At 53.1% G+C, this 12039-nt stretch overlaps 6 protein-coding genes across 6 annotated transcripts; 3 read left to right on the top strand and 3 right to left on the bottom strand.

The window, feature by feature from the left end:
• Positions 1-316: 316 nt before the first annotated feature.
• On the bottom strand, positions 317-2012 carry CC77DRAFT_486034 (Ribulose-phosphate 3-epimerase). Its single transcript, XM_018531879.1, has 3 exons — positions 1703-2012; positions 1266-1652; positions 317-846 (listed from the first exon to the last, which is right to left on the bottom strand). The coding sequence occupies exons 1-3, from the start codon at positions 1805-1807 to the stop codon at positions 580-582; spliced, it is 759 nt and encodes a 252-aa protein (XP_018380391.1). The 5' UTR covers positions 1808-2012; the 3' UTR covers positions 317-579.
• Positions 2013-2994: 982 nt separating this feature from the next.
• CC77DRAFT_947585 (hypothetical protein) lies at positions 2995-5658 on the top strand (the record flags this gene model as incomplete). The annotated part of the gene is made up of 1 exon (XM_018535149.1): positions 2995-5658. One exon carries the CDS (start codon positions 2995-2997, stop codon positions 5656-5658), a length of 2664 nt encoding a protein of 887 aa, XP_018380390.1.
• Positions 5659-6042: 384 nt separating this feature from the next.
• CC77DRAFT_1066477 (U6 snRNA-associated Sm-like protein LSm2) lies at positions 6043-6497 on the top strand (the record flags this gene model as incomplete). Its single annotated transcript, XM_018528904.1, has 3 exons — positions 6043-6056; positions 6111-6258; positions 6363-6497. 3 exons carry the CDS (start codon positions 6043-6045, stop codon positions 6495-6497), a joined length of 297 nt encoding a protein of 98 aa, XP_018380389.1.
• A 359-nt stretch (positions 6498-6856) lies between these two features.
• CC77DRAFT_485690 (hypothetical protein) lies at positions 6857-7871 on the top strand. Its single transcript, XM_018531873.1, has 2 exons — positions 6857-7763; positions 7815-7871. Exon 1 carries the CDS (start codon positions 7202-7204, stop codon positions 7676-7678), a length of 477 nt encoding a protein of 158 aa, XP_018380388.1. The 5' UTR covers positions 6857-7201; the 3' UTR covers positions 7679-7763; positions 7815-7871.
• Positions 7872-8012: 141 nt separating this feature from the next.
• On the bottom strand, positions 8013-8540 carry CC77DRAFT_1013516 (hypothetical protein; the record flags this gene model as incomplete). The annotated part of the gene is made up of 1 exon (XM_018523840.1): positions 8013-8540. One exon carries the CDS (start codon positions 8538-8540, stop codon positions 8013-8015), a length of 528 nt encoding a protein of 175 aa, XP_018380387.1.
• A 1488-nt stretch (positions 8541-10028) lies between these two features.
• CC77DRAFT_1066474 (hypothetical protein) lies at positions 10029-10683 on the bottom strand (the record flags this gene model as incomplete). Its single annotated transcript, XM_018528903.1, has 2 exons — positions 10029-10396; positions 10455-10683. The coding sequence occupies 2 exons, from the start codon at positions 10681-10683 to the stop codon at positions 10029-10031; spliced, it is 597 nt and encodes a 198-aa protein (XP_018380386.1).
• Positions 10684-12039: the final 1356 nt, after the last annotated feature.

Raw genomic sequence — 12039 nt, 5'->3', positions numbered from 1 at the left:
TTGAGTGGCAGCTTCAAGGCAAGCAACGCAAAGGAGACGAAAATCAATTTTGGCCAAGTGACGTTGTTCTCGAGTTTTCATCTTCATCGAGAGCAATAATTCAAGTGATCACGGCGCTACTGGTCGTTGTGCGATGGGAGCTGCGCCTTGTCAGAATTAGCATGGCTAGCAGCAGAACTCAGACATCAGAACCTACAGTATTGACTCTCACCAGGCTATCATGTGGTGAAAAAAAGGCCAGCCTTGTCAGTGCCATCTGCCGAATCATCTACCTTTGTGGACATTAAGCCATGTACGAGCTAGGAGTTGGTTTTGGGCGTAGAACTTAGCCGGTATGTTGTGTAACATCGCGACGACGCATGTCAGCAGTTGTGCAGATATGATGCGAACTTCCACTCGATATGGCTGAACACCGCTTGTTCACTCGGCATTTCGCGCCAGATGAGTATCCATTTCCCGCTCTCAGCTGTCGTCTATTTTTTCTACACCTATATCGTAAGCTTCTAATACTTCTATTTGTACATACGCTCATCCACATTCATCGTCAGCATTTACCATTGGTCCGGATCATTGGCATTTCTATAGTTTTCCTCTCCTGCCATCGACTGCCTCCCTGAGCTTCTTGATCACGTCGCCAGGGTCTGAAGCACCGAAAACAGCACTGCCAGCAACAATGACATTAGCGCCGGCATCGGCGGCTTGATCGATAGTCTTTTCGCTCAGGCCTCCGTCGACCTCGATGTGCATCTCTGGGTACTTTTGGCGAAGGGCGGTTACCTTGGGCAGCTCGGATGCCATGAAAGACTGTCCACCGAAGCCAGGTTCTACAGTCATAACTAAAACCATCTGCAAAAGTCAGCACTGGATTTTCAACGCATTTGACCTAGCCGATGCAAGTCTTGAATATCGAGGTTATTGATCCTGCGGGAGCAGCCAGCGGCGTGGGCGGGTAGGTGTCGACGTGCAACCTTGGGGATGGCCAGATGGTCAGGTGGCCAATGGACGGACAGTCGGTTGGGCAACATGGGGCAGGCTTCTCGAAAGGGCGCCAAGGTCAAGACTGATTGACAGCGGGCGTTGCGGAAGTTGGCATGCCTAAGCGCCGCCACTGGGTGCCGCCCACGCCCCAACAAGGTCAGCCCTACCCAGCCTCGCTTTGCTCGACCACTTCCGAGGCCTCTCTAACCACCATATAGCGCGTGCGGCCCTTTGGTGATATCGATTGTGGTGATGAAAGCATGACGGTGCAGGGGTGATGAACTCACATCAGGAACCTCGTCCTTGTTTGGGTTCTCTAGTATCTCCCACAGTACGTCGACCGGTGTGCTTGGCTTGATGGCAATGCCGGCCTGCATGCCCTCGCTATGGATGAACTTTACCAGCTCCTTGGGGGATGTCTTCTGGTCCGACTCGCCACTGGGCGAGTCTGCAGCGGTTGACGAGACGGCGGCTTCGTAGTGGAAGCAGTACAGGTCGCAGCCAGCCTTTTTGAAGTCGCGCACCCATCTCTTGGGCTCGGCAATCATCATGTGGCAGTCAAACGTTCCCTTGCCATGTGCGGTCGTCGGTCGATCGACGTGTGAGCGGATCTTGGTTACGACGGGCGCGCCAAAGGTCATGTTGGGCACGAAATGGCCGTCCATGATGTCGACCTGCACGTGTCAGTTGCGTGCACCAGAGTCCGAAACTCACTCTCGCGTACGTGAAGCCAGTCGGCGCCTTGGGAGATTGTGTCGGAACATGCCTTGCCCAACGCTCCGAAGTCTGCCGAAAGAATCGACGGCGCGATGATGGCAGGCGGTGACATGACAGGCGGTTCTAGTGAGAGTGCGGTGTGTATAGGTGACTTGGTGGAGCGCCAATGGTAGGTATTGGGTGGATGTGGAGATTGCTAGTGTGACGGAGCTCACGATAGCTTTTTGGTGTTGACGGCATCAACAGCGTCACGCCTGCCCCTCCACCCATGCCCCGCTGCTGCTTGGCATGCCTCACCTCTGTTCTTGTTCATGCAAACCTCCCAACTCACCACTGCACGTTTCGAATCAACAGCGTTTCCCACATGGGGCCGTCCATGCTCTAAAATGAATGAAACCTGCGCTATTGTTGTGCCTGACTGATCGACAACCGCATCGCGGGTCGCGGGTCTGTACTCGCTGCACGGCCGCAACGAGCTCCGGCACTACGGCCGTGTCTTTCCATCTCATATGGCGCGGGATGACTACATGACAGCCTTTCGATCAGCCACAACCACAGCCTCGCGTACGGTCCAAGGCCGTGAGACAATATCTAGCCCCGCAACAAAAATCGATTTCGACGAGGCACTATTGGGCGAGTATGCAGTACAACGCCGCTGCGTCTTGTCATTGGCCACGCATGCAGAACGCGAGCACTGCAAATAGCACAGCCCGGCGCTTACATACCAAACACCCAACCACGCCATGCAGCGCAACGTTTCTCTAGCCCAAAGTTTCTAGCGCAGGGTAGAGGCCTTGCTGGCCATAAACTTGCGTTGGCCAATCATGACATGTCCGTCGTCTTCGCCATGTCGTGGCCGTCCTTGAGCCGCTACCGCCTCTCCACCTAGACTCGGCTCTCTATGCGAGTGGACAGCCAACTGGCAGTGTAGCTCGGACGAATGCCACAGTAACGCTAGCACAGAGGCACTCGACGAGTAGGCGTCTACGCATGATATATCCTCTGACCATCGCGCTCGCGCCGCATCTATTCTCCTTCTGCCATTCACTTCTAGCCCTTCTCCGAGTCCCTTCTTCCGCTAAGTCTTCGTTGATCGAAGCAATTCCATTTTTACCAGTAAGCTGTTGACCAGCGCAGTTTTGGGCTCTTGCTCATCTTAATATCGCTTCTATTCGGCTCCCTGTACTTCTGTATTTGGATCCCTACCACCCTCGCCGCATTCCCGCCTACTCGGATTTTCAAAGGTATCTTTAGTAATACTAGCACGCGGCGGTGCTCACGTCACCGCAATATACCATCATGCCAGAGATGCTTGAGCCCGCAGTATACCATCCTGCGAGCCTTGGCACAATGGCCAACTCTCATCATGGCTTGTCTCCGCTGGACCAGAGACAGTCACTTAATGCCCCCGAAGACGAGTCCACAATATCCTCCTACTACTTCGAGCCAAGATATTCGACCTCTTCGACATACCTGCCCAGTGCTGTATCGCCTTCTAGTATTGACGACTTCCCTACACCCAAGGCACGCTTATTCGATATGACCCCGCAGCCATCGCCACGCTTTCCTGTTCACTCGGCTACATATCCCCCAGTAAATCGGGCGAGTCGTGCTGACAGCGACTTCGACTCCCTCTACGACATTACCGATGACGAGGCTGAGGTACCTCTTCATGCATCCGCGTCGGTCAAGAAGCTCGCGACCCAGCCAAGGCAGAGACGCTACCCATCGATCGTTATCCCTTCGCCATCCGCATGGCCGACCATTGAGAAGTTGAAGAGTGCAAACTCGGCGATGCCCGTTACTCCATCGCTGGTTCTGACCCCCTCTCGTCGCTTCCTTGACATGATCGACTCGCACAATCTTCATGTTCCTGCGCACTCAGCTGCCCCCTCTTTGGATGGTAGCCTCACATCAGAAGAGATGGATAAACTCAGCTGCCCTGCCACTCCAATCTCGCAACGCAGACGTGGATCCATCTCCAGTACCGACTCATGGGGCCCTGTGCAACTTGACTTGCAGGCCATGGAGACCCTTCAGCACCTAGGCAATTCACCATCGACAGAGCAATACCAGGAACCTGAGCAACAACAGCCTCATCCGGTTGAGTCCAGAGGCGAGATGCAAGAAGTACCCCGACCAAGTCTTGGCTTGAGCATTCCGTCAACAATATTCGGAAATGGATCCTCTGGTAGCACACCAATTTCCGCTCTCTCAGTCCCTTCTCCCGGTGGTTTCTTCTCGTCGCTTCAATCAACCGCTCGTCACACCTGGAGTATTCCCAAGCGACAAGAGTCAATCCCGAACACCTCTACTGCCGAGAGGTTTTACAACCTTCCATGGGAGAAGGAGAGCCGAAGGAACACTTCTCCGCACCCTGTGCCAGCTGTACCAGCTCTTCCGCCGCGAAACTCGACCCTTGCCGGATCCACTCTTGACGGTTTCGATGAGCCCTTGTCGACATCACGCCCAGTACTTCTCAGTAGCCCGACAGATGAGAACGTTGAGATCAAAGAGATCAACCCCAGCAAGACGATTTTTCAATACGATGAGAACTATAATGCCGGAGGTACTGCTAACCTTGAGATGACTGGCCGGTGGTTAGAGGAACAAGACGAGTTGCAGGCTGCTCTTAGAGACATGAATGACATGAGCTCTCCTAGTCTCTCAAGTGGCGCGCACAGCCGCGGCAACTCAGTTGAGAAAGCCGTGGTCAAGAAGTCGGTCAAGTTTGCGGATGAGCCTGCTAAGTCTCCGGTGAAGGAGTCAACTGATGAGCCTATCGTCACTTACGTCCAAGGCCTTGAGTATCTTCGTTCCCGGTGCCAAAAGAAGGATACTTTTATCCACCGCCAGACTCGTGCTGAGGCCATGCACGTACAACGCCGTTGCAGTCCTTTGGCGCATCGCGATCAGCTCCTGGGCAAGTTTGAGCTTTGTCAGCCAGATCGCCCAGCGCCTCCGCGTCCTGTTTCTGAGTTCTTCGTCAACGATCCGACTGTTTTAAAGGAGAGGATTGCACGTGCACAGATGGAGCGTCAAGCGCTCGACCAGATGCTGCCTATTCATTGGGTTTTACAAGCCCAGAAGCAACTCAACGGTGGCAAACTCCTCAGCAAGCCTGCAGTTCGATGCATCACTCGCGCTAGCGCTCCGCGCGTCCTCGATGTTGGTGGTATTGCTACCAATGATTGGGCATGGGATGTTGCATACGATTACCCCTACGCCAAGGTGATTACCGTCTACACCGCTGGCAACAACAAGTCTTCCAACGTCAAGGGTCCAGACAACCACAAGCACCTCACTGTTCCTAACCTGTGGACTCTCCCCTTCCCTTCTGGTCACTTCGATGTCGTCTCGGCGCGTACACTATACGAGCTTCTCAAGACAAGCAAACCCGTCGGCAAGTCATCAGACGAATACGACCTGTGCTTGAAGGAGTGCTACCGCTGTCTCAAGCCTGGTGGCATCCTTGACTTCAGCCTCATGGATGCCGATGTTGTCCATGCCGGCCGCAATGCTCAAGCCATGAGTGTCGAGTTCGGCTTCAACCTCAAGACACGCGGCTACGATGCGCAGCCCACCAAGACGTTCCTCCCGCGCATCTCAAAAGCGGGCTTCAGGGACGTACAAAGAGCGTGGGTGCTTCTTCCCATGGGCAAGACGGCAGCAAACTGGCGCGACACACTTGCTGTTGGCGCCGAGCCAAAGCATCAAGAGCGTCGCATCACAGAAGACGGCGAAATTGAGCTCGAGGATGCACCAGTGTTTGGTACTACGATGGATGCGGCAATGTTGACGGGTGTAGTAGGAAGCTGGGCATGGGAAAGGTGGTTGCTTAGGTTGCAAATGGAGATGGGCAAGGATGAGGAGAAGCTACTGGAAGGTGTTGTCAACGTGCTGGAAGAGGGCGCACAAGGCCATACTGGATGGCGAACATTGAACGGCTGGGCGAGGAAGTGATGGAGAGGAGAGGATATGATGTGATGTGGTTACGATGGCGTAGGATAGATTGGGTTGGATAGGCTGGACTTGCCTGGACTAGGTTGATACCACATAGCGAATTTCTTTTGTAAATAATCGAAGATAGTGTCGGAAATATTTGAACCACGTCTTGTAGTGTCTGATTGTCTCTATGCATCAAACATAATGGTGGTGCTGAGGTCAGAGGGGTGAGGCGGCAGATCAGCCTCGCTCGCGCCGGCGCGAACCCCACGCGGTCCATGCGCTGCGCATAACCTCGTCACTCTGCCATATACACCCAGAGCCGCGTCCAATACTCCACACAACTCGAGTCCAGCTACACACGCCATCTCCTACCACAGGCTTGTGTTCTATACCCAGACAATGCTCTTCTTCAGGTCCGTTTCCATTCCACGCCCAGCATCACACATGTGCTAACAGCAGCGCAATAGCTTCTTCAAAACGCTCGTCGAGCACGAAATCACCGTCGAACTCAAGAACGAAGTCCAGATCCGCGGCACACTCAAGAGCGTGGACCAATACCTGAACATCAAGCTAGACAATGCCGAGGCTGTGGATGAGCTGAGGTGGCCGCATCTGGTATGTTTTGGACATTGCGATTCTCCCCTGCTCAGGACGAGGTAGCATATCTCGGACAAGGCTTCGGGCGTTGTAAGAAGCAACTGAGGCTGATTTGGTGACAGTGCTCGACAAAAGACATGTTCATTCGCGGCTCCGTCGTAAGATACGTGCACCTTCCCTCCGGTGCTGTGGACACCGCTCTGCTTGAGGACGCGACGAGGAGAGAGGCCGAGGCAGCGAAGAACAAAGCAAAATGAGATGGCGGGGGCATAAGAAATTAGGATAACGCATGAAAAGACTACCGTTCCTGGTGGCTGTGCGAGGCAGGCACGATGAGCATGTGCGCATGCAACGTGATGTGATGATCAAGGGCATATCACAGTTTGCGGCCAAGCACAAGAGCTGGACGTTGAGAGAATAGCGATTAGTAAGGCTTTAGGAACGCAGTATGCGCCTGCAAGCAAGGCGAAAAGAATATACCCATACGAAGAGTGAGGTGAGACCACTGCTTGGCTTGTTCCTCTTCTGCAATCTCTACTTCTATTCTCCATCTGTTTGCCCTACCTACCTTACTTCTTTCCTGATACCACAGCGTTAAAGTCGCCCCGTCAGACTAATCAAGGATCTGCCATCAACGTCAACCCCGTCTCTGAGGTGGTTGTGATGTCCCTCGGTTTTACTAATTCATCACAAGCGTGGTATCTATCTATACCCATCTACACAGGACTATGTTAGATGCATTGCAAATTCTTCACATTGAGAAAGGTCGTACAGGTCGCCTTCACTCTCACTTTTGCGTACTCCAATTTCAGCCCACAAACGTTTGGTAACTATTCATCTCTGAGACTTCGTCCATCCCTAGACACCGGCACTCGCTCTCGCAGCCACAACAAGCACCTTCGGAATCAAATACTACGTGTCTACAGCTGCTTTTAAAGTCGTGACGATATCCCCAGCAACCATGGCAAACATTGTCCGACCAGCAGCGGCTCACACTGACACCGGTCCTATCGAAAAACACACAAACACGCCGACGCCTGGAATCGCCACATCCCTCTCCCCTACCACTATCGGCCTGATCTGCGGTCTGGGCGGCTGCGGCATCCTCGGCTTCTTCATATGGGCGATTGTTTACTTCCGATGGTTCAAGCCGATTGAGATACGGATCAAGGAGGGAGAAGCAGGATACTACAACACACCCACGGCCGAGCAGAATAAAAACAAGAACAGGAACAGCACAATTACGGACGTAAAACAGAGTATATTCGCACACAACGCAATCGGTATTTCAACGGAAAGGCCGGCTACAGATGGAGGTGTCTACCCTTCTATAGGTATGGCAGTCAATACTGCTCTCGAAAGGGAAATTCTCGAGATCCTAGAGGCGGAGGTTGATACTATAGGGCGATGTCGGGGATTAGGCTCAGGGCTTGTATGAGGGAAAAAGGAGGGGCTGTCAGTGGAAGACTGGAACAGGGTGAGGAGATTGAGGATTTGTTAACTGGTCTTGGGAGTCTACAGAAGTATGTAAACATTGGCTGTGAGTTATTAACTCGGACTGACTAATTAGACAGTCGCGCTCCGTCGCACGTTCGCTAAGCTTTCAGGGTTTGCTGCTACCTTTATGTCTGCCAATGGCAAATCTAAAATATGTGAAAGGGAACAGCTTGCGCAAGGAAGCCATAGAAAGGGGCTACTCGAGAAATTATACTCGTAATCAGCCTTCTGTAGTCATAATTACTCGTCATTCATTTGTCCTTCCTCATTCACATCTAAAGCAATGGATCTTCCCATACGACTTCCTCAACCGTCTCCCTTCTTATTCCAAGCATCTCGTATCTTTTCGGCTTGAACATCTCGAACAAGCTCCTTCTCAGAGACTTGTCAGTATCGCTCTCCTTCTTCTTTCTGCCAGTCTTATTCTTCTTCTTCTCTTTCCTTCGGCGCTTCACTTCCTCTTTTACCTCATCTGATGAGTCAGAGCTCCAACGTAGCTTCGGAGGGTTGGTTTCACGCCAGGAACGTACGTCTTCCTCGATTGCTGGGGAAATCTTTCGTTTCTTACGCAGAACATTCCTAGTTGGTGGTTGTGTTGGTGACGGAGCGGGATGGAACAGCAAGTTCGCTGCTCTGGTGGTGAGAACAAGTGTAATGAAGAAGACGAGTGCTGCTTTAGCGAGTATGATAAGACCGCGTTCGTCTGGTGATGCGAATTCTTCGAGGAGGAAGCGGGCCGCGAAGAGAGAGAGGAGGATGCATGGTAGCACGATCCATGCAGTTTGACCCAAGGGTAGCGCCATGACGTTGAGAGATTGTGGATGTTTAATCTGACAAGGAAATTGGGCGGGTGAGAATCTGTTTAAGTGGAGGCTCGTGTGTTTGCTTATTCGATTATATTCCGTCAGTTTGAGTATACAAGTGCCAAGTAGAGGGAGCTAAGTACGTGATTGCGCGTTTGTTCTAATCGCTCTTTTGCTCCGAATTTTTGTGCAGATGCATTCACTCTTTTCAAGCTTGTGACTTACCTCCTCGACCATATCTGCTCTCCGATTGCGCGATTTGTTTTGCGCCTCTGAAGTAGCGACAGCGTCAAGACGGCGATGATGGAAACTTTGGAGATAAACAACGTTATCACAACTTCTATGGACGTGTCTAGTTTTCTGAGAACGGAAGAAACAACCAACAAAGAGGCTGCAACGCAGAGACCCGTTTCTACGTGGGATACAGTACTAGCTTGTGACATGGTTGCTGGGTGTTAATGCTGTCTAAGATTCAGAGACTATGAGATTTAAAGGTGGGTATAAAAACAATCCTGCGTTAGAACGTGGCTGCGTGCTAGGCGGATCTTCTTTCGCTTGTCGGTTGGTGTAAGTAGGTTGCTGCTTCTTTCATACTATGAGTAACTTCCCCAAGTCGGCATGCTACATGCCCTGCACCAGAACATGAGCTCGTGATAGCTCTCACAAACAGTCATCCGGCATCACATTCAAAACGAGAGAAGGTTCTGGCCAAGGTCGGTCGATCTGAGCGTTCAGTTGAGGAAGCAGACGGGTATCGACGTATGCTCCAGGCTGCACGGATGCTTCGTCATCTCTGCAACATGCGATTGTAAAAGGGAATGCGTCACTTGCAGAAGGAAACAAGTGCAAAAACATGAAGCCGGCATAGTTGAACAACGAAAGGATGGCTATTGAGTGACCCCAAAGCTGCATGCGCAGTTTCTGACACTTCCGAAGATGTTCATACCACATCTGCTCCTAATGCTACTCGGCCTAATAGTCTTCTCGCCCATCACACGTTGCGGTGTGCGCGCGGCTAAATCAACCGGATCTTGTGATGAGCCCAAGACTTATCAGCCGCCGCCATTCTAGCCAAGTACGCCATCGAAACTTATTTTCACATACACGAATAGCGGCAACAGGCTCTCTGTGGGCGAAGTCCTTGTGGTGAGGTCAGATCTGACTTTGTGTACGACATTAGCCTGCAGGAACATGCTATATCCAACAGGACACTAATGATCGACGCAGGGGGTTGGGCACGCGCCTCCTGCATGAGCGTTTTACATATTGCCGGACAGGATCAATATTGTGACAAACCGAGGCATTCCCTAGTCTGGCGAGCTATGATCGGATCCGAACATGGAGGTATATCCGCTGGGAGATGCTGCCATGGTACGCAATGTTGCCGTATTATGGATACGGCGGAGATGACGATCTCGGGCACGCCGTTGATTCCGAACCAAGATGGCGGCTTGGTGAGTGTTGTTGGGGAACAGAGCGACATGGAATCTACTCGCACGTGGAGAGCATCTTCTTCAACACGCCCATCAGCGTACCATTCTCGAGGGCAGCGGCGACCCTCTCCTTGTCTCCGAGCTGCTTATTGACCTGCTCATCAGTGCTGTGGGTGCCCTTTTTTATGCGGACATCGACGCGAAAGCGTGGGGGTAGGGCGTGCTCGAGGCGGACGCGGACACCTAGGCCGATGACGGTGGCCAGGGAGCAATGGGTGATGGTCGGGGTGATTTCGACGACGACGGTGCTGATGTTGGAAAGCGGTGAAGAGGGCGGCAGAATGTGAATGTCGGGCAGGTTGACGACAGACAGCGAGCCGAGGGACAACGGGTGTTCAGGGTCGCAGATGGTGGAAATGAGGTCTGTCATGCGCGGGGTCAGCCAAAGTTAATTTGATAGAGAGCCACCATGCGCGCCCACCGTAGATTTCCTGCTCATCGATGTCCTCACGTGCGTCGTCACTATCAGATGCGCTTGCCGACACAGAGTCGTCGAAGGGGTCGCTGAGGTAGTTGTAGCGCGGTATCAAATCATCAAACAGGCCGGTCCCGCCGTCATCGCGCCTCTTGACCGTCGACTCGCTGCGTCGGGAGGGCAGATCCGAGGGATTCAAGATGGTTGGGTTGGCGTTGTCCTTGTCGAGCTCCATTGCCGTGGTTTGCAGGGGATGCGTCGTCTTGGTGTAGTGGTGGCTGAGGGAAGGAGCCGTCGTGGGCTCTTGCCTCTCCAGCAAATCTGCGAGGAAGGTGCGCCCGGACCACCCGCAGCCCCTCCTCGGTGTTCGTCATCTAGCATGTGCCAGCCAGCCAGACAGTCGGAACCAGTCACCCGCTATTGGTCCTTCACCCTCACCACCCTCTCCCACACACTTCGCCCGGCCATGGCCGCCGGCGCCGCATAGGGATTCCTGGATGCCTTACCAATTGCTCTGTAATATAATAATTTCCCGCAGATTATCCGCGACACACAGGGGACACTTGGGTGTGGGGTGCACCGTTCACACCACAGGGTACCCGTGTTTGACTAGTGTCTGCAGATGCCGAGCAGCATCGTGTCATTCGATCACGGCGCCGGGGTATGCAGTTCGTCAACTCCTGCGCCCATCTTGCCGTCTCCCTCGGCCAGTCTCGGCCAACCTCCAGTGCGCATCTAGAAGGTGAGAAGCATCGCGGCTGGCGAGTGTGCTTGGGCTTCATCGGCAGCCGACGCTTCCGGCTGATCGACCAGCTCGACGACTCTTCGCGCTTTGCACAGGCATGTTGATCATGTTATCGAGGCTTTTGAGACGACCGTGTTGCTCTACAACTCACTGTCGTGCTGTGGTACAAACAACATCTGTCGGCTCCTCCCGCACTGTACTGCCTTCAGAACGGATGTGCTGCCTCATCCGGTGCACGACCAACCGTGCTGCTGGATTGTCCCTGCTTTGATTGCCGTGTTCCTGAGCTGCAGGGAGATCAACGGCAGTGATCAGCGCAAGATGAGGTCAGTATTCGCGTTATCTTGCCCGGACGCCACGGAAAACACTGCGCTTCTATCGACCTTCCATGTGTCGACGGTAGCCTGGCGCCAGCACCTGTCAGTCATCGAACCATCCCGTCTCGCTCCATCAAGATGCGACTTGGCAACGCCCGTCACGTCTCTGCGTGATCGAAGCTAGCAGAAGTGACCTGGCTGCTATTTGCCTCTGCCATCGCAGCCAGCATCATGCCACCTGCCTGTCGGGCAAACTAAGCTGTTCAGCTGCACAGCCTTTTCGCCTGCCGCGCAAGAGCGAGCGCGACCCGGCAGTATGGTTGACAGATTAGAAGAGAGTGCCTAAGGAAAGGGACTTTCGACCCTAACCTTAGCTTTCCATGCAATCTTCGGTCGTTCTTCATGTCATGCAATCGCCCGTGGCGGACGAGAACACGATCCATGCATCGGATCGAAGCCTTCTCCAACTTCTACCAGCTATGTTTCGCTTCACGGCCGCAATACTCGTATTCGGTTCATGCAGTACCAT

The sequence above is a fragment of the Alternaria alternata genome (genome assembly GCF_001642055.1).
Source record: "Alternaria alternata strain SRC1lrK2f unplaced genomic scaffold CC77scaffold_28, whole genome shotgun sequence".
Classification (NCBI taxonomy): Eukaryota; Fungi; Ascomycota; class Dothideomycetes; order Pleosporales; family Pleosporaceae; genus Alternaria; species Alternaria alternata.
This window is presented reverse-complemented; position numbering and strand designations above follow the sequence as displayed.

Coding starts and splice junctions, on each gene's coding strand:
- CC77DRAFT_486034 (XM_018531879.1), bottom strand. CDS start 1,807: ATGTCACCGCCTGCCATCATCGCGCCGTCGATTCTTTCGGCAGACTTC. Junction 1,653..1,702: donor AAGGCGCCGACTGGCTTCAC/GTACGCGAGAGT, acceptor TGACACGTGCAG/GTCGACATCATGGACGGCCA. Junction 847..1,265: donor ACAAGGACGAGGTTCCTGAT/GTGAGTTCATCA, acceptor TGACTTTTGCAG/ATGGTTTTAGTTATGACTGT.
- CC77DRAFT_485690 (XM_018531873.1), top strand. CDS start 7,202: ATGGCAAACATTGTCCGACCAGCAGCGGCTCACACTGACACCGGTCCT.